General features: G+C 41.2%; 1 protein-coding gene across 1 annotated transcript in view; it reads left to right on the top strand.

Annotated features, from left to right (window-relative positions):
* Positions 1–23,638, top strand: part of EIF2AK3 (eukaryotic translation initiation factor 2 alpha kinase 3) — a 99,882-nt gene that overhangs the window by 18,645 nt on the left and 57,599 nt on the right. The window contains exons 3-6 of the mRNA XM_079776958.1: positions 15,448–15,642; positions 17,570–17,700; positions 19,897–20,128; positions 21,289–21,451. Of these exons, the coding sequence (XP_079633084.1) occupies positions 15,448–15,642; positions 17,570–17,700; positions 19,897–20,128; positions 21,289–21,451 (721 nt within the window). The remainder of the gene's footprint in view (positions 1–15,447; positions 15,643–17,569; positions 17,701–19,896; positions 20,129–21,288; positions 21,452–23,638) is intronic.

Here is a 23,638-nt window from a genome sequence, read left to right as displayed (position 1 = left end):
GCTTTTGTTTCTCCGATTTTAAGTAGTTTATTACCTATGTTTTATTCTAGAAGTTTTGTGATTTTAGGACTCACATTTAAGTCTTTAATCCATTTTGAGTTTATTTTTGTGTATGGTGTAAGACAAGCATGTCAGACTCGCAGCCTGTGGGCTGCATGTGGCCCACAATGAATATTTTTGCGGCCCAGCCAATATAACAGTATGTAAGAAATATTTTAATAAAAATTTCATAACTTAATTTTTACAATATCCTGTTACACATAATTATTAATAATTAGAACTACAACATTCGCTAATGACTGATTACCATAATCCTGCTGCATTCATTTTTTCCTTACTCGAAGGCGCACCATTTCTCTTCACTAATCCTAGCAGCGAATATTTTAGCAGCCGATTGCCACATCATTAGTTTTGTACGGACTTGTTTGGTGTGCGCAATAGGAAATATTTCACTTTCGGAGAACAAGAAAAATAGGTTTATTTGTGTTATGCTTATTAATTTTTGCAGTTATTCAGTGTCTGGTAAGATAATGTTCAAAAAATAATATTAATTTTTATTAAAATGTTCTATTATTTTATGTTAACGATTACTCATTTATTTCAGCCCTTTGTATTCAGCATGTCTCTATCAAAATAAACCTACATTTTTATTAAAATTGAAGCTTTTGTTTTTTTGTGGCCCACATAAACTTAAACCTTGTTTATTTGGCCCGTGTTAGCCTTTGAGTTTGACATGCTCGGTGTAAGAGAATGGTCCAGTTCTGAGAAGAATGTTATGGTATTTGAGGGGATTACGTTGAAGCTGTAGATTGCTTTGGGTAGTATGGTTGTCTTAACAATATAAATTCTGTCACCCTCTATCTTTTGATTGGAGCATTTAGTCCATTTACATTTAAAGTAATTATTGATAAGTATGTGTTTATTGCCATTTTATTGTTTTTTGGGTTGTTTTTGTTATTGTTCTCTGTTATTTCTTCTTCACTTGATCACTTTCCTGTTGATTTACTGGCTTTCTTTAGTGTTTTGATTGAGTTTCTTGTGCTTGCTTCAGCAGTACATTTACTAAAATCTATTGGGTTTCTTTCTTTTTATTTTTTTGTGTATTTTTTTAAAATGTGCTTAGTTTATGGTTACCATGAGGTCCATATATATCCATCTATTTCTGTAGCAGTCTATTTTTAGCTGATAGTCATTTAAGTTGAAACACATTCTAATTGCACTACATTTTTGCTTTCCCTTCTACTCTTTTTAAAAATTTATCTTTATTGTTGTATTACAGATGTCTCCATTTTTCCCCCCTTGACCCCCTCCACCCCACACTGGTCCATGCCCCAAGCCTTCACCACATCTATTGTTCGTGTCCATGGGTTATGCATATGTGCATATAAGCCCCCCTGTCGCGACCCACAGGTTGAGAACCGCTAGTAGGGTTGCCTAAGACCATTGGAAAACACAGATATTTACATTACGATTCATAACAGTAGCAAAATTACAGTTATGAAGTAGCAACGAAAATAATTTTATGGTTGTGGGTCACCACAACATGAGGAACTGTATTAAAGGGTTGCGGCATTAGAAAGGTTGAGAACCACTGATTTAGAGATATATTTGTTTTTTGTTTCAGTTTTCTGTTAAATTGCCTGTCTTTTTTTTTCTTTTTCCTTCCCCCCTCTTAAAAAGAACAAACACGTCTATAGTTAGAGTTTGGGGTTTTGTTTTATTTTAGACTTGTTCCTCCCCAAGGGACACTGCAGTTCTGTTTCAGACAGTTGCAAAACAGACAACCATGAAGCTGGAGCTCTCCAGCCTGCCCACTGACTCAGACTGCATTCATTAAGCAGGGTCTTCCCGGGTGGGGGAGCCTTTGGAAAGAATACACTTTTTATGGTTACTGATTCATGGTTCACAAAAAAGTCAATTAGTAAACCCTTTTGAGTATTACTTTATTAAAAGAAGTTTTTAAAGATTCTTAAACTTATTCTCTGGCCAGTATGGCTCAGTTGGATAGACATCTCCTCATGCACCGAAAGATTACTGGTTTGATTTCCAGTTAGCACACATGCCTGTTTGCGGGCTCAATCTCCAGGAGGGGGTGTGCAGGAGACAGCCGATTGATCTTCCGCTCTCATATTAGTGTTTCTCTCTGTCCCTCTCCCTTTCTCTCTCTGTAAAAATCAATAAAAAAATCTTTAAAAAAGGAATGATTCTCAAACTTATACTGAAAAATGCCAGGTCATTTTACAGTTTTTATTTGTATATTAACTAGCATATATTCAGCCTGGCTGTGTTATGGATGTGGTGGTATATTGTGACAAGTCACTGTCAATCATGTAGCAAGCCCATCTATATATATATATATATATATATATAATCTAGATATATAAAGAGGTAATATGCAGATTAGGCCAGGGCACCGTATGGGTCACGACCAGCTCAGGAGGAGGGGTGTGGCGCAGGCCCAGAGCCTGAGAGAACAACAGACAGGGCAGCCCGTGCCCAGCCCTGGAGCCGGAGAGAACAACCCACAGGGGGCCCGGAGTGGAGACACAAACCCGCAGGGGGGCCGGGTTCGATTCTGATCAAGGGCATGTACCTAGGTTGCAGGCTCCTCCCAGGCCGGGGCCCAGGTCAGGGCTCATGCAGGAGGCAACCAATCGAAGTGTGCCTCTCTGTCTTTCCCTCTCTCTTCCACGCTCTTTAAAAATCAATGGGAAAATATCTTCATGTGAGGATTAAAAAAAAGAAAGAAAGAAATATCATATCCTATGAAAGAGACTCTTGAAAATGCCTAAAGAAAGTTGTCATTTTTTCGTGGTGAAGGGATTGGAGTCCGTGTTGATGAAAATACCTTGGCAACTGCAGTGGTCGGCATTGGCAGCAGCAGCGGGGTGATGGGGGGTGGCGCCTTCCCCTGATCAGCCTGGTTGCCTCCTGTCAGTAGGACATCCTCTGAGGGTTCCTGGACTGTGAGAGGGGGCAGGCTGGGCTGAGGGAACCCCCGCCCCCACCCCGCCACCCAGTGCACAGATTTCGTGCACTGGGCCTCTAGTATTTAAATAATTGCTTCAGTTAATTGCTTTTCTTTTAATTATAGGAATGAAGTATTGCTTTGATTCAATTTTATTTTATTAATCCCTTAGCATGGCTGAAAGCAGTGCTGTGAACCAAACCAATTTATTCAAGCTATAACCAAGTGAAAAATTGATTTGACCTAATTTTTTAAGAAATTGACTTCTCATGCACATTGTTTTTGTATTTCATGAATGTGTATTAGTCTAAGTAAAGGCAGAGATAGTTTCTAAAATCTGAATATGAAAAATATGCTTAAGAAATTAGTCTGGTAATTTTCCTTGGGGATTTTGTTTTGTAGGTTAAGTTTAGGTTAAGGAAAGAAAGAATGAAACAGTTATTTACTTGGTATTTCACTGCTCTTGGGCATGAATTAACAATTTTTGAAGATAATAAATACTAAATCACTTAATGATTTGTTTTTTTTCTTCTCCATTTACTTCTATTTCAAATTTACATTTCCTTTTATGCATATCACACAGGGTGACTTCTGCAGCTAATGTTCAGATCTGCTAAAAGCTTTCATAAACCCTTACATTAGATCATCTTTCTTAGTCTTTGAGGTATGATTTCCCAGGAACACTGTTCTTTTAGCAATTAAGCCTCCCTTACTCTCCCCATCATGGTAATTTAAATGTTTTCAGGGAAATAAAAAAAGTATTTTCTCAACACAATAATGTTGGAACGTTTTTTAAACGCACAAATAGTCAATTCTGGCATGTAGTAGTCTGGTCAGTTTCTCATTTTGATTCATTATAAGTTACTGAGGAAACCAAGATGGCGGCATAAGGTAAACACCTATACTGTGGCCTCGCACAACAATTTTAAAACTGCAACTGGAAGACAGAGCGGACATCGTCCAGAACCACCGGAAAGCTGGCTGAGTGGAAATTCTACAACTAGAAGCAAAGAGAATAGGACACAGACTCAGAGGAACTGTGGAGGTGCGGAGACCTGTGCGTGCAGAAAGGGCGGGCGGCTGAATACGCGGCTGGCTTACTTGCAGCGCGAGGAGAGGGCGGGCAGCAAACGCGCGGCTAGCTTTCTCGTTCGGGAGGAAAACAAAAATTCCCGACTGCACTGAAATCCAGCTCCGGGTGAAACTTTGGGTACCAGACTCATTCGGGGAGAAACTCGACTGTCTGGCAGTGGGTGAAAATCTAGAGCAGCCTTCTCTCAGAGGTGCGTGCAGCCATTGCTGTGGGACACGGAGACACAGGGCCCTTGTAGGGCGGGGCTGACGGGAAACCAAGGCTGTTTGCTCCACCCTGAGACTCCGCCCCATCCAAGCTGAGCATAGAAGCCCGCCCAGCAGGACACTGCTGATCCTCACAGCCAATTGGCCTGGAGGTCAACTCCCCCCAGTGATACCAACAACAATCAAGGCTTAACTACAAGACTGCACACACAGCCCACAAAGGGCTGCACCAAGAGTGTCCACCTCAGGTAACTGGGGAGGCTGAGCTGGGCCCTGCTAGGACACCTAGCACACAAAGCAACTCCATCAACTCAGGGAAGATGCTAAAATGTGGAGACAAAGAGGCAGGCCACAAATGAAGGAAATGGAGGAAAGCAAAAGACTGGATATAGAGTTCAAAACCACGGTTATAAGGTTTTTCAAGAATTTCCTAGAAAAGGCTGATAAATTTAACGAGACCCTCGAGGATATGAAAAAGAATCAACTAGAAATTAAGCATACACTGACTGAAATAAAAAATATTATACAGAGACCTAAAAGCAGACCAGAGGATTGCAAGAATCAAGTCAAAGATTTGGAATACCAAGAAGCAAAAAACACTCCTCCGGAAAAGCAAAAAGAAAAAAGAATCCAAAAAGTTGAAGATAATGTAAGAAGCCTCTGGAACAACTTCAAGCGTACCAACATCAGAATTATGGGGGTGCCAGAAGAAGAGAGAGAGCAAGATACTGAAAACCTATTTGAAGAAATAATGACTGAAAACTTCCCCCACCTGGTGAAAGAAATAGACTTACAAGTCCAGGAAGCACACAGAACCCCAATCAAAAGGAATCCAAAAAGGACCGCACCAAGACACATCATAATTAAAATGCCAAGAGCAAAAGACAAAGAGAGAATATTAAAAGCAGCAAGAGAAAAACAGTTAGTTACCTACAAGGGAGCACCCATACGACTGTCAGCTGATTTCTTAACAGAAACTATAAAGGCCAGACGGGAATGGCAAGAAATATTCAAAGTGATGAACAGCAAGAAACTACAACCAAGGGTACTCTACCCAGCAAAGCTATCATTCAGAATTGAAGGTCAGATAAAGAGCTTCACAGATAAAAAAAAAAAAAAGCTAAAGGAGTTTATCACCGCTAAACCAGAATTATGTGAAATGCTGAAAGGTATTCTTTAAGAAGAGGAAGAAGAAGATAAAGATAAAAATTATGAACAACAAATATGTATCTATCAACAAGTGAATCTAAAAACCAAGTGAATAAAAAATCTGATGAATAGTATTTACCCTTTGCACTCGCTTGCTTTTTTCTCGATTCCTTTATTCTAATGCTAACTGTGTCGAGTCACACTCGACATCTGATTGCAAAAGGTTAACTGGTGAATATAATAGAATCAGAGGCATAGAAAGGGAGTGGACTGACAATTCTTGGGGGGAAAAGGGGAGTGGGGGGTGCAGGAAGAGACTGAACAAAAAGCGTACACCTATGGATGAGGACAGTGTGGGGGGTAAGGACAGAGGGTGGGATAGGAACCTCGTGGAGGGGAGCTATCGGGGGAAAAAAGAGGAACAATTGTAATAATCTGAACAATAAAGATTTATTAAATTAAAAAAAATAAGTTACCATTTTATGTTGTATACATTGTGCATCATTTTTGAAGAACTGAAATATAAAAAAATATGCCCGTTAATTTTCCTTCATGTTGCTTATTTTTATGATAAAGGCAGAACAGCCTATCTAATAAAGAGGGAATATGCGAATTGACCCTCACTCTGTCGCAAAGATGGCGGTGCCCATAGCCAATAAGGAGGGAATATGCTCATTGACTGTCCCACCCTCAAAGATGGTGGCGCCCACAGCCACAAGATGGCAGTGCCCAGTCTCCTCAGCCCCGCTGGGGCGTCAGGCATGCGGCAAGGCCGGGCCTGCCACCAGGTGGGCCTGGCCTTGCCACACGCCAGTCTCTAGAGTCCCCCAGTCCCCTCAGCCCTCTAGCTGCCCAGGGCTGGCCCAAGGCGCAGGCAAGCCTCGGATGGCGGCTGCCCAGCCACCCAGGGCTGCCCGAGGCTCAGGTAACCAGGGCCGGCCGAGGCTTGCGCTGACAGCAGTGGCAGCAGCAGAGGTGTGATGGGACGTTACCTTTCCCTGATCGCTGGGTCACCTCCCATCCCTGACTATGAGAGGGCTCCTGGACTGTGAGAGGGGGCAGGCTGGGCTGAGGAACCCCCCGCTGCAGTGCATGCATTTACATGCACCGGGCCTCTAGTCTAGCCTAAAAGAGTAATATGCAAATTAACCATCACTCCACCATGCCCACAAGCCACGCCCACCAGCCAATCAGAGCGAGTATGCAAATAAACCCAACCAAGATGGCTACAGCCACAGAGAGCAGGAGGAAGGCTTGGGTTTCCCAGGCAATGGAGGAAGCAAAGCTTTCTGCACACCCAGGCCTGCCCAGGCCTCCACTTAAGGCTACAAAGTTTCAATTATAGAAGATACATAAGTCCCCAACAGAAATGGCTGCTGCCACAGAGCAAGCAGGAGGCTTGGCTCCGCTACAGGCTACAAAGTTTCAATTCTAGAAGGTAAATAAATCCCAGATACCAGGGCCTCCGCTTGGGTCGCCAGGGGGCGTGGCTGGCCTGCAAACCACCACAGGCCCCTCGCTCAGGCCCCCCCACACCCCAAGGGAACCCCACCCTGATCTGGGACACCCTTCATGGCAAACCAGCCGGCCCCCACCCGGGCACCAGGCCTCTATCCTATCCAATAAAAGAGTAATATGCAGATTGACCATCACTCCAACACACAAGATGGCTGTCCCCATGTGGTCAAAGAACCTGCCCCTATGTGTACACAAGATGGCCACCACAAGATGGCCAGCAGGGGAGGGCAGTTGGGTGGCACCCGGCCTGCAAGGGAGGGCAGTTGGAGGTGACCAACCCTGCAGGGGAGGGCAGTTAGGGGTGACCAGGCCCGTAGAGGAGGGAAGTTGGGGGCAAACAGGCTGGCAGGGGAGCAGTTAGGCATCAATCAGGCTGGCAACGGAGTGGTTAGAGGGTGATCAGGCTGGCAGGCAGAAGTGGTTAGGGGCAATCAGGAAGGCAGGCAGGCGAGCAGTTGGGAGCCAGCAGTCCTGGATTGTGAGAGGGATGTCCGACTGCCCGTTTAGGCCCAAATCTGGCCTAAACGGGCAGTCGGACATCCCTCGAGGAGTCCCAGATTGAAGAGGGTACAGGCTGGGCTGAGGGACACCTCCCCCCCATGCACGAATTTCGTGCACCGGGCTTCTAGTCAATGATGAGAGAGTCATTGATTGGCTACCTCCTGCAGGCCTCCCACTGGGGATCAAGCCTGAAACCTGGGCACGTGATTGGAATTGAACCCTGGACCCTTCAGTCCGCAGGTCGACACTCATTCCACTGAACCAAACCAGCTAGGGCTGCTTTGACGGTGGAGGTGTTGGGGGAGCAGGAAAAGGAGTGGGGAAAAGCAGCAGGCCAACATATCGCCAGAGTGGCAGAAGCATTAATCAGTAATTTGGGGACCAAAAGACAACCTTTTAAAAAAGTTGTGGAGACTGATTTTGAGGATCAAGTACAGTAAATTAATGTGAAGAATTTTGTAAAACGGTAAAATGTTAGTTTTATTTCAAGGTTACATAGTGGCTGGTGGAGTCGGGGAGGGGATCCAGGAATGGGGTGGGAGGAGGGGGCTGTGGGGTGATCATCTCGCTGTGGACATGTCTCCATTTCATGTGTTGGATGCCTGCTGTTGCCTCACCACCTTGATTTGCAAAGCCTTTTAACTCTTACTGCTTCTTGGTTTATACTTGGGATTTGGCTTTTATAACCACCAGGATAGTGCATTCCTTTTCCCTCCTTCTTGGTTAGGGAATACACTGGATACAACTTTTTGGATTTGAGAATGCTGAGTCACTACTTGAGAAAATGCAAATCCAGCTTCCAAAGTGAATGAGGGGAAGTTCTTTATAGAAAAATTCTAGCTAATAAATGTAGAAAGAATGATAGAATTAGAAGTCATTACTTTATCCCCTTTATTGAACTAGTAATCATCAATTGATACTAAAATGGTAAAAAGTTGATGGGACACTTTAAAACAGGGAGCAGACTGACTCCTCTGAATCCATTGATTAACAGTAACAAATAGGACCTAACACAGGGGTTGGCAAACTTTTCTATAAAGGGCTAGATAGTAAACATCTTGGGCTTTGTGGGCCACATGATCTCTGTAGGTGTAGTGGGAAAGCAGTCATAGACATAGACTGTGTGGCAATGAAACTTTATTTACCAAAACACACAGTTGGTTTTGGTCCATGAGCTATAGTTTGCTGACCTCTAATATAGTAGGAAGTTCATAGCACCATGTATGAAGTAGTCTTGTCAAAAAAAATTGAAACTGCATCAGATCAAAGCTCCAGGGCAGATCTCACTTTTCAGCAAATACTGGGATAAAGGAACCAGTTCAAAATCTAGACTGTGGGACATTCTAGAGGAGGACTAAATATCTTTTCTCAAGTAAATCAGTGCACAAAAAAGGGAGTGGAAAGTGCTCTTAAGGGGAAAAAAATGAATGCTAATTCTATTATATGTAATGTTGGTATGATAGTTATTTCTCAGCAATGAAGTACTTATAGGAGAAATAACATTACGTCTGTAACTTTAAATAAAATAATCTAGTAAACAAGTATATGGAATGTTGATAATTGTTGAAACTGTGTGATAGATACATAGGGGTTTATTATATTGTTATTTTCATTAAAATATTTATTATGCCTTGTCTGGTGTGACTCAGCTGGTAGGAATGTAGTCCCATACACCAAAGGTCATGCGTTTCATTCCCGGTACCAGTCCTGGTGCGTACCAGAGGCAGCCAATCGATGTTTCTCTGAGTCTCTCTCTCTCCCTCCCTTCTCCTCTCTCTAAAAATCAATGAAAAAATGTCCTCGGGTAAGGAAAATAAATAAATAAAATATGTATTTTGTATTTTATATGTTAAAATTTTTTATATAAGTTAACATGAAGTTGCATATACCTTGAAAAATGTATGTATGGATGGTATGTGGGCGGGAGGTGGTGGGTTGCATGGTTAAAGGAATTTTTGTTTTAATTGCTGGTTATGTTCATTTTAGTAGTAGTACTTTCTACATTTTCTCAGTTGAAGTTCCTTCTGCCACTTGAAAATAAGAGTTATTTTCACATTCTGATTTCAAATAGCAGTCCCTGGTTACATGTGCCACCGATATTCATTGTGCCATGTAGATCTTGTTCAGAAACAAATTGAGTTTCTTTACCAAGTTGATTTGTGATTGCATGAAGACCTTGTCGGACCTTTGGTACTAGTTTGCTAGCCAATCTGACAAACCTCTTACTTTAAAATTATGAACAGAAAAAGAAAATGGGGGAAAACACACAGAAAACAAGAATTTATGTTTATAAAATGACTGAAGGGGGAAGCAAGTTGCACAATTAGTTTGAGATGCAGAGCAGCAAATCAGAGCAAATAGCTGCTTACAGGGAACAGTCTGTGGAATATGAACATGCATCAGGGTAACCTACATTTTGTTCCACCAAGAGATTTGCTGCTGACTATCTGGGTGACTCATTCCTATGCTGCAGAGTGAGGTAATGCTCTTGTGAGGGTTGATGTCATCTCTCCACCTGAACTGAATGCATGTACTGCTTCCTGTGGCTCTCAAGGAAAAGCACCATCTGCTTTCACATATGTAGTCTGCATAATTCACAAAGAGTGGTTCAAAGGTTAGCATACGTGTGTATAACTTATAAGCTGCCAATTAGTGAAGAGCGGGGCTCTAAGGGTGAACTTTTAAAATCATAACCCAGAAATACATGATGAATCAGCATTGAATCATAATGCTTTTCTGTTGTTGATTTGGGTTTTCTACTTTTCTCATTGATTTAACTTTTCAAATAAGCCAATTTTTCACAATATGGCTTATCATATAAAAAATTTGGTTGTTGCTTGACTGGCATGGCTCCGTGGTTGAGTGTCAACCTATGAACCAGGAGGTCATGGTTAGATTCCCAGTCAGGGCACATGCCCGGGTTGTAGGCTTAATCCCCAGTGTGGGGTGTGCAGGAGGCAGCCAATAAATAATTCTCTCTCATTGTTGATGTTTCTATCTCTCCCTCTCCCTTCCTCTCTGAAATAAATAAAAATATATATATTTAAAAATCTTGGTTGTTTAAACCATATTTTTAATTGTAGATAAGTTTGTTTTTTTTTATACTAGGAGGTATATAGGTCATTCTTAAAGCAATAATGAATTTTAACCCATATTATTAGCTTGATAGTTTTGTTTTATTTTGCAATTAAGAGCCATTGTATTCCCTAAGAATCTGCTACTGCTTTAGGGGAAAAGAGGTTAATGGAAGAGGAAATAAGTCCAAACAAATGTTACCTTTGTACTACAGACCTATTCACTCCTCTTTTTTTTAGAGATACACACCTACTTTTCCTGTTTGTACTCGACTAGTACTACTGTCCACAGGGCTGGACAACCTGAAATGCCTATTCTTTTAACTTTATCATAATTTGAATTTACTGTTCTGGTTAAATACAGTATAGAATACCTAACATAATATGGAAGGTAGAGAACAATAAATAGTTGATTTTCTAACATATGTAACTCAAAATGGGAGGTCATGTTGGCTAAATACTACAGATTGTTATCATAGTGTTAATGTAAGAAACATTCAAACCTCCGAAGTATTTTTGTGAGTTTATTTGAGCCAAATTGTCGACAAATGCTAGGAAGCAGAATCTCAACACATTGAGATAATGCTCTGGAGAAGGGCAGTTTTTTACTTACTTTATACATTAAAAACAAAAGAGGAGATGTAAGTGGGTTACTTGAAATCCATTGGTGATTGGTTAGGGAGGTGGGAGAAGGCAAAGTGGGGAAACCTCTGGGATTGGATAAAAAGTAAAATGATAGACAGTACATCTTTTACTTAGGTGGCCACAGGATAGTTAACAGTCAACAATGAACTCAGTAAGAATGAGGGGATTTGCAGTCTCTGCAGAGCCGTATCTGTGCTTTGAGAGGTCTAGAAAAAGAAAAATTACTTTGACATTCCAACAATAAATTATTGTAGATGAAAATGACAATAGACAGGTTCAGTTAAAGTAAATATTGACCTTTGTCAGGGAAGATACCAGCCAAGGACATGATTACCCACCATAAACTGCTTTTTAGTTCACTTCAGACCATCCTTTGTGGTTACTTTAGGTCTCTGAGTTTGCAAACCACCACACAGGCCCCGAGCTTGTCAGGTTAGCATGTGGCCCCCTTTCTTCCACAATAGAGTATGTGTACTTTGATCTATATCTGTTGTTTGGTTTTTGTTTTGTTTTTTTAGAAATTTTTCTTTATTGTTGAAAGTATTACAGATGTCCCTTTTTTTCCCCCTCACATTGACCCCCTCTACTCCTCCCCCTCACAGGCCTTCACTGCACTATTGTCTGTGTCCATAGGTTATGCATAGCCTATATAATAAAAGGCTAATATGCAAATTGTCCCCTTGACTGGGAGTTTGACCTGGGGGTGGGGCTGGCCGGCCACTCGCCCACAGCCCCTCCCCCTGGCCAGCCTGGCCTGATCGGCCCAATTGGGGCAGGCAGGCTGGACCACACTTGTGCACAAATTCGTGCACTGGACCTCTAGTATGCATAGAAATTCTTTAGTTAATCTCTGCCCACCCCTTCCTTCCCCCATATCTGTTCTTAGTGGCAACTTCAAGTTGAACATTCTACAAAAGATAAAAAGAAAACTTGCAATATTTTGAAAATAAAATCTGTTATCTTGTTATCAAGAAATAGAATAAGTAAATATAAATAGGTAAATAAGTAATAACTGTAGACCTGTAAATAGCCAGCGTTATGATGAACTTTGATTCAGTGGCACAGCCTTCTGGCTTTAATTACAGAGCTCTTGCAAGGCTTCTGAGTGTCTTTCTTTTTAACCTTTTATTTGGATACTAGTGACCTGGTGCACGAAATTCGTGCATATTAAAAGGGAATTAATTAGAGGAAATATTTTAATATTGCTATTTGCCCTTTCTCTATAATAGAAGTGTCAAAGATGAAAGAAAATTAGTAAAATGTATATGAAAATCTTCTTCCTGTCAGAGTCTGGAACCAGAGTCAAGTCCCCGCCCACCCATGTGCGCCTTGAAATCATGCGAGACCTGGCTGGCCCCACCCGCTTTGGACTAGATCCAGACCTGGCCGGTCCCAACTCCGTCAAACCCCGCCGGGTGGGGGGCGCAACCTCAGGTGGCCTGGCCTGGCGCTGGGGTGGGGGGTGTGCCTTGAGGTCCCCTGGCCTGGGCCAGGGGGCGTGGTCTGAGGTCCCCTGTCAAGCCCCACCAGGTGGGGGGGCGCAGCCTCAGGTCCCCCGGCCCGGCACCGGGGTGGGGGGCATGCCTTGAGGTCCCCTGTCAAGCCCCGTGGGCAGGGCGCGCAGCCTGAGGTCCCCCGTCAAGCCCCGCATGGTGGGGGGCACGGCCTCAGGTCCCCTGGCCTGGCGCCAGGGCGGGGGACGCGGCCTCGGGCCCTCTGGCCCGGCACTGGGATGAGGGGCATGGCCTGAGGTCCCTCAGCCCGGCACCGGGGCGTGGGCGTGGCCTGAGGTCCCCTGTCAAGCCCCACCAGGCCGGGGGCGCAGCCTCAGGTCCCCTGCCCCAGCCCAACACCACACAGCCTCAGGTCCCTACTGATTGCTCATTAAGGCTCGTTACGGGAACTCGGCCTCCGCTGTGGGCGCATCCATCTGTGTTACAGGATCCCTGCCTCCACTGTGGGTGCAGCCATCTTGTTACGATGTGTTGGTCAATTTGCATATCCCTCTTTATTAGATAGGATAATTTCAAACTACAAAAACTTGCCCAAATAAAAATGATCTCTCCCCAACCCTTATACACCCAAATTTACCTGCCCAAACCTCCTGCTTGCTTTATCATCTGAGTGCCTCTCTCTTTCCCTTCCCCTCATCCCTCATACACACTTTTTTCGTGAAACATTTGAAGATATATTAAATCTTCATCATGGCCCTGTACCATTAAATACTTCCTAATAGAGACATTCTCTTACATAATCACAGTACAGTTATCAACTTCATAAATTTATATTGATATTTTAATCTGCCATTCATATTCCAGTTTAATCAGTTGACTTAATAATGTCTATTGTAGCATCCTCCATCTCAGTACATCTTGTCATCCAGACTTTGTCCTTTATGATGTTGACATTTTTTAAGAATACAGTCTCTCTGCCCTTTTATTTAAGAAATGAAATTTCCTCCTTCTGTGCTTGTCTGGTGTTTCTTGTGCTCAGATGCAGTTTGTGCATACTTGGTGAGGATTCTGCATAGGTGATATGTCCTCCCTTAGGGCATCAGTTTATCATTCAGGGATGTTATTAATTTTGGTCACTAGTCAAGGTATTGTCTGAACTTTTCCCTATATAATTATTGTTTTTGAAATTCTTGTAAATAATAAGTAGTGTGTGGGGAATACTTTAAGACCATTCAAATATCCTGCTTCTCATCAAAATTTTCACCTAGATTTAACACCATTGCTGATTTTTGACCTAATTCAGTCTTTACTATGATGATACAAAATGCTAATTTTTACAACTGCACCCCTCCCTTCATATTTACCAGTAGAAACTTGGCATTTTATTGTAATAAGAGTCTTCCCTTTCCTCCAGATATTATTTATTTTATCTATTTATTATCAGTATGACTTGTGAATTCCTTTTTTTCCCTAATGATTTATAATTCAGTACTTAATTATTTTGGTACTTAAACTCATCCAAATGTTGTTGGTGGCATGTTCCCATCGTTTTTGTTGTTTTTTTTTTAGTTAAAAAATTACATCTGTTCTTTCTAGACTAATCCGATGTTGAGGTCTGATCTTGTACCTAACCTGCCAGTCCTGGGAAGCCTTGTTTGGGAAGCCTGTTTCCTTTGGTGGGGACTGGAATTAAATAACAAAATCTGGGCACTAGATTTGAGTGCATTATTTTTACGCCATTTTATAAACAAATGTAAGATCATTAGCATACCTGGTAAATATTTCTTAGACGTACAATAAGCACTTTTTGAGGAGGTAATGGTGTCTCAGTTTATAGTACAGCAATACGTTAAATACAGTTCGCTTTCCTTATGATGAGTGCACTTGCACCTTAAATCCTTCTTGGTAAAAGGTGTTCCTCAGAAGTAAGCATGGTTGCTCCAGTGGCGCAGTCGGTTAGCGCACGGTACTTATAAGAAGTAAGCATGGTTAACTTTCAGGTTTAGGTTTTGCTCAAATATTGCATTCTCAGCAGGGTCTACCCTTAACTCCTCACTGACTGGCTCTTCCCCTACCACATGCACATTTTCCAGTCCCCTTTATCTTGTTCTATTTTTTTTCCCTCTGACATTTATCACCTAACTTACCCTGTAATTATTCATCACTTTGTCTGCAGACACTAGAGTTTGAGCTCTAGAATGGCAGAAATTGTTTTTATTTTATTATTATTTATTTTGCTCATTGGTCTGTCCTAAGCAATAGAATAGTATCTGGCACATAGTAGGCCCTAAGTAAACATTGTTAAGGAGGAAGGATAACTGAGAACATAAAATCAGTAAGTTACCAGTTGGTTTCTAGGCTTCTAGCACACAGCTGACTTGAGAAAGTAAGTACAAGAAAGGATGGCCTGCTGCATGAATCAACTTGTGTTCTTGGATCTGAGCCTATGCCTGCAATTGGCCTGGATAAAATAGGCCTGGAAAGTACTGCATATAGTGTCCCCTCGCTAGAAAAATCTACATTAGCATGTTAATCACTATAAGAACCCCTGTAGTAACCTCTTCTTGAACTCACTTGATCACAGAACTCTCTTTGGTAACTCACATATCATATGGGACACTCCTGGCAAACAATTTGAGAAAAAGCATACTGGAGAACTTCATGGAGGCCCCTGGAGAGGTGGCAGTTCTTTTTAATTGCTTCTGTTTTTACTATGATGATACAAAATGCCACCAGCACAATGGTGACCTGTGCTGCTGAGAAGGAAGCTGGAGGCCCTCCAGCTCATAGTTACTCCTCTTACAGCAAAGGTCCTTTTCAAAGGTAGCTTTTATTTTAGGTTTTTGGGAATAAGATGATCATTCCTTCCCTGGATGGAGACCTCTTCCAGTGGGACCGAGACCGTGAGAGCATGGAAACAGTCCCTTTTACAGTTGAATCACTTCTTGAATCTTCTTACAAATTTGGAGATGATGTTGTTTTGGTTGGAGGAAAGTCTCTCACTACATATGGACTCAGTGCATATAGTGGAAAGGTGAGTGAAAATACTGAATTTATTTGGGGAGAAATCAGAATAAATAGTAATAGAAGTAATTTCTTAAACTATACTATTACTGGTTGAGGTTTATTAAAATTTCCCCCAAGGATATCATTTGGTGTAATAAAAGAACTATAAAGTAGAACAGGGAAATATTATTAAGAGAAACTAGATTTATCCAAGATAACAGAATGAATAGCAGAGCCAGGACAGCAGGAGCAAGACAACAGGTTCTTCTCTGTGGTGGTGCATTTATTGCACATTATTTTGAATCCTCACACTATTCCTAAGGGTTACATATTTTTGTTTGCATTTGGACAGATGAAGAACCCTCCAAAGATTAATAACAATCCTAATAAGAATAAAAATACCGCTTATTTCTTTATCTACTAGTAGTTTGATCCTATAATAAGAGGATCCAAGAAGAAAGTTGTACTTATGTTAAAGTTGAGAAAACTGAGACTTTAAAAGGGTCAGAAACTTCCAAGGTCAGATTTGACTTGATCTGTCTGGCGACAGTCGTGCTGATAAGCCCTAGACTTTGTCCGTTATTAGCTCTTATGATGTGATCATAATCTGCTTCTAAAATTGCATCTTGTGCCCTAGCGGGTTTGACTCAGTGATAGAGCATCCGCCTACGGACTGAAGGGTCCCGGGTTCTATTCTGGCCAAGGGCACATGCCCAGTTGCGGGCTCGATTCCCAGTAGGGGGCATGCAGGAGGCAGCCGATCAGTGATTCTCTCTCATTATTGATGTTTCTATCTCTCTGTTCCTCTCCCTTCCTGTCTGAAATAAAAAAATATATATTTAAAAAATAAAAAATTAATAAAATTGCATCTTGCCATTAAAATCCATTATTAGGAATAACCAATTAAAAGCATATTTTTTAGAAAGGTAAAATCTTTTTTTAATTCCTAACACCTTGTTATATGACTGTCTTATATATAGACTTAAGACTAAAACAAGGAAAAATAGGAAAATTATCTTTTGACCCTTGAGTTTTTCATACTTGAGTGATTCCCTGTGTAAGTGTTAGGTCCATAGCACTTGCTGCAGATGCTTCTACTTCTCCACCTCCTGATACTGCAGTGCATTGAGGAGGCCTCAAGTCCTCTGTGTATTTCAGTGTTTTCTGTAAACACTGCCATGAACCAGATCCTCAGGTCCCTGATTTGATGTGCTTCTGCAAAATTCTGGTATTCTAGTAGGTATGCTTCTTTCTGCTAGGATTTTAGTTTGGTTCATACTGAGAGTTTTCCTTTTTCTTTTAATGAAGATTTGAAGGAAGTACTTAGAAATACTGCAGCTATTAGAAGAGGTTCAAATTTTTAAAAACCAACTACTTCTGTAATATGGAAACTCTGAGGTTGATTTTTTTTAATTCATCTGAAATTGTATTGATCTTGTTAAGATATCAAAGCTGGTTACCCATTTCTTTTTGTATATTCCATGGAATGCTCAAAGTAAGACTAAAATTATCTAAGTCCTTAAAATCATTCCCTGGAATATTCATTGCTGCTTTTATGGTTCTAAATAACTAATTTTAGGAGTTGGTAATCTAAGATGCTTCTTAATAGTTGGGTGCTTCTTCCATACTTTTCTTTTAAAAAAAAAAATTATAGATTCTTTTAATTGCCCTGGCCTCCTGTAACTTGTATTTTTAAAAACTAATTTTTAAAAATATATTTTTATTGATTTCAGAGAGGAAGGGAGAGGGAGAGAGATATATAAACATCAATGATGAGAGAGAATCATTGATTGGCTGCGTCCTGCACGCCCCTCGCTGGGGATGGGGATTGAGCTCACAACCTGGGCATGTGCCCTTTAGTGGAATCAAACCCGGGACTCTCCAATCTATGGGCTGACGCTCTATCGCCTGAGCAAAACCAGCTAGGGCTAAACTAATTTTATATGTTTTTTCAGGTGAGGTACATCTGTTCAGCGTTGGGTTGTCGCCGATGGGATAATGATGAGATGGAACAAGAAGACATCCTGCTTCTGCAACGCACCCAGAAAACTGTTAGAGCTGTTGGGCCTCGCAGCGGCAATGAGAAGTGTGTATTCAGATCATGTTGCTGCTAGTAGTATTTAGAACCACACCAAGACTAAAACTATTCAGATTTTTCTTTGCAGATTTTCTGAACTCTTTTGTTTCCCTAGAAGTATACTATTCTTTCAAGAAAAATGTAAGCCCTAAATTAAAAATGGCCTCATGATTATTAACAAATTCTGTACTGGGCTTCTCTCCATATGCTCAGGATATGGTAACTAGAAGGAGTCTCATACAATGATGATATATGAGTTTAGTCGTAGGTTAATGATATTTTTCAGAGTAAGCTTACTGATCAACATTTTTTTAATGCAAAAATCTCTCAAGAGTAAGTTAATGTGCTTTATTTCAGCTTGGACTGTTTTGACTCTGAGTTCTCTCTGTTATGTAGTAGTTTCATAGTTTTTCTGATTACCCTGATTTTAAAATAATATTTTAGTCTATTTTCTTCTTAAAGTATGAAGATGTAATTTATTTGGTCAAATTTCTTTTTTTTTCCTTCAAATAATGAATTCTTAAATAATTTTTACTTTTAAATATGTGATTAAAAATAAGATGGTTGGATAAGTTATGCTGTTCTTAAATTACATACATGTGTGATTTTTAAAAACCTAACATTTATTTTTATTTATTTTTAAATATTTTTTATTGATTTCAGAGAGGCAGGGAGAGGGAGAGAAAGATAGAAACATCCATGATGAGAATCATTAATCAGCTGCCTCCTGCACACCCCCCACTGGGGATTGAGCCCACAACCTGGGCATGTGCCCTTGACCGGAATCGAACCTGGGACCCTTCAGTCCGCAGGCTGTCACTCTATCCCCTGAGCCAAACCAGTTAGGCCTAAAAACCTAATATTTAAATGTTAAATTGCCTTTGTAGTAATAAGAATTTTCGATCCTATCTTTATCTTTGGAAAGTAAACCAGATTTTCATTTTTTGTTGTTGTTGTTGTTTATCTTCATCTGAGGATATTTTCTCATTGATTTTTAGGGAGTGTGGAAGAGAGAGGGAAAGACAGAGAGAAACATCGATGTGAGACATCAATTGGTTGCCTCCTGCACTAGCCCTTACCAGGGCTCTGGTTGGGGAGGAGCCTGTAACCAAGGTACATGCCCTTGATAGGAATCGAACCTGGGACCCTTTGATCCGCAGGCCGACGCTATATCCACTGAACCAAACCAACTAGGGCTAATCCAGACTTTCAAATTTAGTTATATATGATGCAGTATAATTCATTTTCCTTTCCTAAAAATTGTTTTCTCTAACTCAGTTAAGAATGCATTTTTTTAAATTTTATTTTGTTACATTCACTGGACTGTGAGTAACATTTTGTATCTGCTGGCAACCTAACCTTTTGTATTCTTGATAGGATTTTGCTTTTTTATTTATTTTTTAAGTGTTTGAGTGCTTGCCGGTTGCTCAGCCACAATAGGAACAGATGTTCAAATTAATTAGAATTTTGAGTCACTATAAAGGAAGAGCCTGTGGTCTGAGGTCTAAGACCCATGTTCCTTAAGTAGATGTAATTTTTAGTAGATGTAATTTTAATGCCATTTTATTTGTAAGTGACAAGATATTATACTGTTAATAGTTAATTGATTTTTCTGTAAATTAAATATAGAGGGAATATTATTATTATCACTTTATGGATAAGGACATCGAAACTCAGCTCTCAGTCAATAGAGATTGGAGGTAAGGTGTGTGACCTTCAGGGTATACTCAGTCACATTGCCTTTCAGGATGTGTTTTCACATAAATTTAAAATTGATGTATTCATCTTGCCTTTTACATTGGTTTATTGGGAGATACTAATTTCTCTGCACTTGAATGAAATGTGCCCAGACTTGAATTAAGAAGTAAGTCCAACTGCATGCTATCTCATTTTAATATGACTTTGATGTGTTTTTTAAAAAAATCATCCTGATTTGGAATTGTGAACATTTGTTAATTTTTGAGAGAAAATCTGTCCCATAGCTGATGTCAGCTCACAACTTTCCAAAACCCTGGTTCTAAAGGGTCAGGACAAAGTTATGCCCTCTTGTGGCATAAATTAGCCGGGCTTCTTTCCTGAAGATTATGTTGAGTTCTTTTTCTTATCACCAAATCTTAATGTTTGCTATTTCCCTCTAGAAAAGTTATTTATTTGGCCCCCTCTTTTCAAGTGTAAATTTCTAAAACATGCATTTGTAAATTTAAGGTGGAATTTCAGTGTTGGCCACTTTGAACTTCGGTATATTCCAGACATGGAAACTAGAGCCGGATTTATTGAAAGCACTGTAAAACCCAGTCAGAACAAAGAGTCTGAAATTATCTCAGATGTGGAAGAACAGGAAGCTGCCATAGTGGACACAGTGATAAAAGTCTCTGTTGCGGATTGGAAGGTTATGGCCTTTAATAAGAAGGGAGGACATCTAGAATGGGAATATCAGGTAACTAAAACCACTGAGAATTTATGAACTGTTTCTTCCTTTCTCAGTTTGACCAAACATATTGGGTATTGGGAAATGATGCCAATTTGGATTTTTAACTTGTTCTCTATGCATTAAGAAATTTGTGGTTTTATACCTGTTAGAATGGCTATTATGCAAGACAAAAGAGAGTTGTTGATGAATGGTGTATAACAGTATATCTATGTGCACTGTTGGTGGGAATGTAGGTAAATTGGTGCAGCCACTGTGGAAAAAAGTATGGAGCTTCCTTAAAAAATTAAAAATAGACCTGCCATATGATCCAGCAATTCCACTTCTGGGTATATTAGCAAAGGAAGTGAAATCAATATCTCAAAGAAATATTTTCACTCCCATGTTCACTATAGCATTATTCACAGTAGCCCAGATATGGAATCAGTCTAAGTGTCCATTATTGGATGAATGGATGAAGGAAATGTGGTATGTGTTTTTACAGTGGAATATTATCCAGCCTTAATAAAGGGAATCCTGTCATTTGCAGCATTGATGAACCTGGAGGACATTATGCCAAGTGAAATGAGCCAGGCACAGAAAATTAAATACTGCATCATTTCACCTATATGTGGAATCTAAAAAAGTTGAGATTATAGAAGCAGAGAGTAGGTGGTTAGGAAAAAGGGGAAATGGGGAGATGTTGGTCAGGGGTACAGAGTTTCAGTTATGCAGGATGACTAAATTCTGGAGATGTATAGCATGGTGATGAGTGTAGTTGGTAATTCTGTATTATATACTTGAAATTTGCAAGAGTATAGATCTTTTTTAAAAAAAACTTTCTAGCTTTATTGAGTATAATTGACAAGTAAAAACTGTATCTATTTGGTTTGTACATTGTGCTGATTTGATGTACATACACATTGTGAAATTCTTACCACACATACAAAGTAACTGTGTGAGGTGATAAGAGTGTTAATTAGCTTAATTATGCTAATAATTCCACAATGTATACATATATCAAAATATCACATTTTGCTTTATATATACATTTTTGTCAATTATACCTCAATAAATCTAGAAAAATGAAAAATTTAAAATAAATTTGTGATTTTAAATAGTATTTTATAAGTTGGAATACATAAAGAATGCTTCAAATTATTTTAAACTTTTTTTCAACTTTTGTTTAGTTTTGTACTCCCATTGCATCTGCCTGGTTGGTGAAGGATGGCAAAGTCATTCCCATCAGTCTTTTTGATGATACAAGTTATGCATCTAATGATGGTATTTTAGAAGATGAAGAAGACATTGTAGAAGCTGCCCGAGGAGCCACAGAAAATAGTGTTTACTTGGGTGAGTGTCTCTTATCTAGTGATAATACAAACTGACATCTAGATTTGATTCCTACACTGTGCTGATAATAATTTTAATTCCTAAGTATGTTCTCTGCCTTAGGTTGCCCTGAGATTTATACTTTGGTTTCCATTCATGCTGTTTTGTTTCACTTAACCAGTTCTGAAACTTTTAATTACTATAGCTTTTTTACTCTCTGAGACCTGTATTAGGAAGGCTTAGAAATGTTGCCATTATATATATCCTATATAATAAAAGGCTAATATGCAAATCAACCGGACGGCAGAACGACCGGTCGCTATGACATGCACTGACCACCAGGGGGCAGATGCTCAATGCAGGAGCTGCCCCCTGGTGGTCAGTGTGCTCCTATAGGGGAAGCACTGCTCAGCCAGAAGCCAGGCTCACAGCTGGTGAGCGCAGTGGTGGTGGCGGGAGCCTCTCCCGCCTCTGTGGCAGCACTAAGGATGTCCAACTGCGGGGAGCGGGCCTAAGCTGTCAGCAGTCAGACATGCCCTCAGGGCTCCCAGACTGCAAGAGGACGCAGGCTAGTCTGAGGGATCCCCCTGAGTGCACGAATTTTGTGCACTGGGCCTCTAATATATATGGCACTAGAGGCCCAGTGCACAAAATTTGTGCACGGAGGGAGGGGGGGTCCCTCAGCCTAGCTTGTACCCTCTCCAATCCTGGACCCCTCAGGGGATGTCCAACTGCCTTTTGTAATCTGGGACCGCTGGCTCCTAACCGCTCGCCTGCCTGCCTGCCTGATCGCCCCTAACCCCTCTGCCTGCCTGCCTGATCGCCCCTAACCCCTCTGCCTGCCTACCTGATCATCCCTATCCACCTCTGCCTGCCTGCCTGATCACCCCTAACTGCTCCCCTGCTGGCTTGATCACCCCTAACTGCCTCTGTGTCTCCCCACACCCTGGACCCAGGATTCCCTCTTACGGCCAGTCGCAGGCACCCGGGACCCGGGTTTCCCTCCCTCTGGCCAGCCGCAGGCACCCAGGACCCCGGCCGGCTTCGCCCGTGCCGGCCGCAGCCGCAGGGGACCGTGAGGGGGGGGGGCGGTTTGTCCCTCTCCTTGGCTGCAGCTGCAGGTGCTAGTGCCCTGGACTGCAGGGCGGGCGGCTTGTCCCTCTCCCAGGCTGCAGGTGCAGGTGCAGCCACTGGCGCCTGGGACCGCAGGGTGGGCAGCTTATTTCTTTCCCGGGCTGCAGGTGCAGGCACAGCCGCTGGTGCCTGGGACTGTGGGGCGGGCAGCTTGTCCCTCTCCCAGGCCACAGCCTGGATGGTCCCCATTCTTCTCTCGCGAGCTCATTTGTGCCTCTCTGGTCCCCATTCTTCTCTCCCCAGTGTTTAGTGTCTGAGCCCTTACGGCATGATGGCGTGAGGGCCTAACGACCATTTGCATATTAGCTCTTTATTATTATATAGGATGATTTCAAATTACTGATATGTCCTTAAAGTCTAAAACTTTTTACATTTGTATTTGTACCATACTTTCCGGCGTATAAGACGACTTTTTAACCCAGGAAAATCTTCTCAAAAGTCGGGGGTCTTATATGCCAGAAAATACGGTAGGTTAGAAAAATCTCTGACAATGTATATCAGATTGCTTAAAACCCAAATACCGTATTTTCTGGCATATAAAACCCCCGACCTTTGAGATTTTCCTGGGTTAAAAAGTCGTCTTATATGCCGGAAAATACGGTATTTACAATTTGTTCCTCCCTTAAAGATTATGTTTATTGATTTTTTTAAAAAGACATGGATGAATTTTAAAAAATATATATTTTTATTGATTTCAGAGAGGAAAGGAGAGGGAAAGAGAGATAGAAACATCAATGATGAGAGAGAATCATTGATCGGCTGCCTCCTGCACATCCCCCACTGGGGATTGAGCCTGCAATCCAGGCATGTGCCCTTGACTGGAATCAAACCTGGGACCCTTCAGTCCGCAGGCCGATGCTCTATCCACTGAGCCAAACCAGCTAGGGCTATTTTTTTCTTTGCATCTATACAACTTATCTGAAAAATAAAAATAAAATTTTGGCAATTGAAGGCCTTTAGTATAGTAACTTTTGAAAAACCCTGAATCTAATTTTTGAACTAGTGTTGGTGGTCAGATACAAATTTCTTTAAGCTGTCAGTGTGCTACCCACCACTCTTCTCAATGAAATGCAT

Source organism: Cnephaeus nilssonii (assembly GCF_951640355.1).
Source record: "Cnephaeus nilssonii genome assembly, chromosome: 7".
In the NCBI taxonomy this organism is placed as follows: Eukaryota; Metazoa; Chordata; class Mammalia; order Chiroptera; family Vespertilionidae; genus Cnephaeus; species Cnephaeus nilssonii.
The sequence above is the reverse complement of the archived record's forward strand: the minus strand, read 5'-3'. Positions and strand labels throughout refer to the sequence as shown.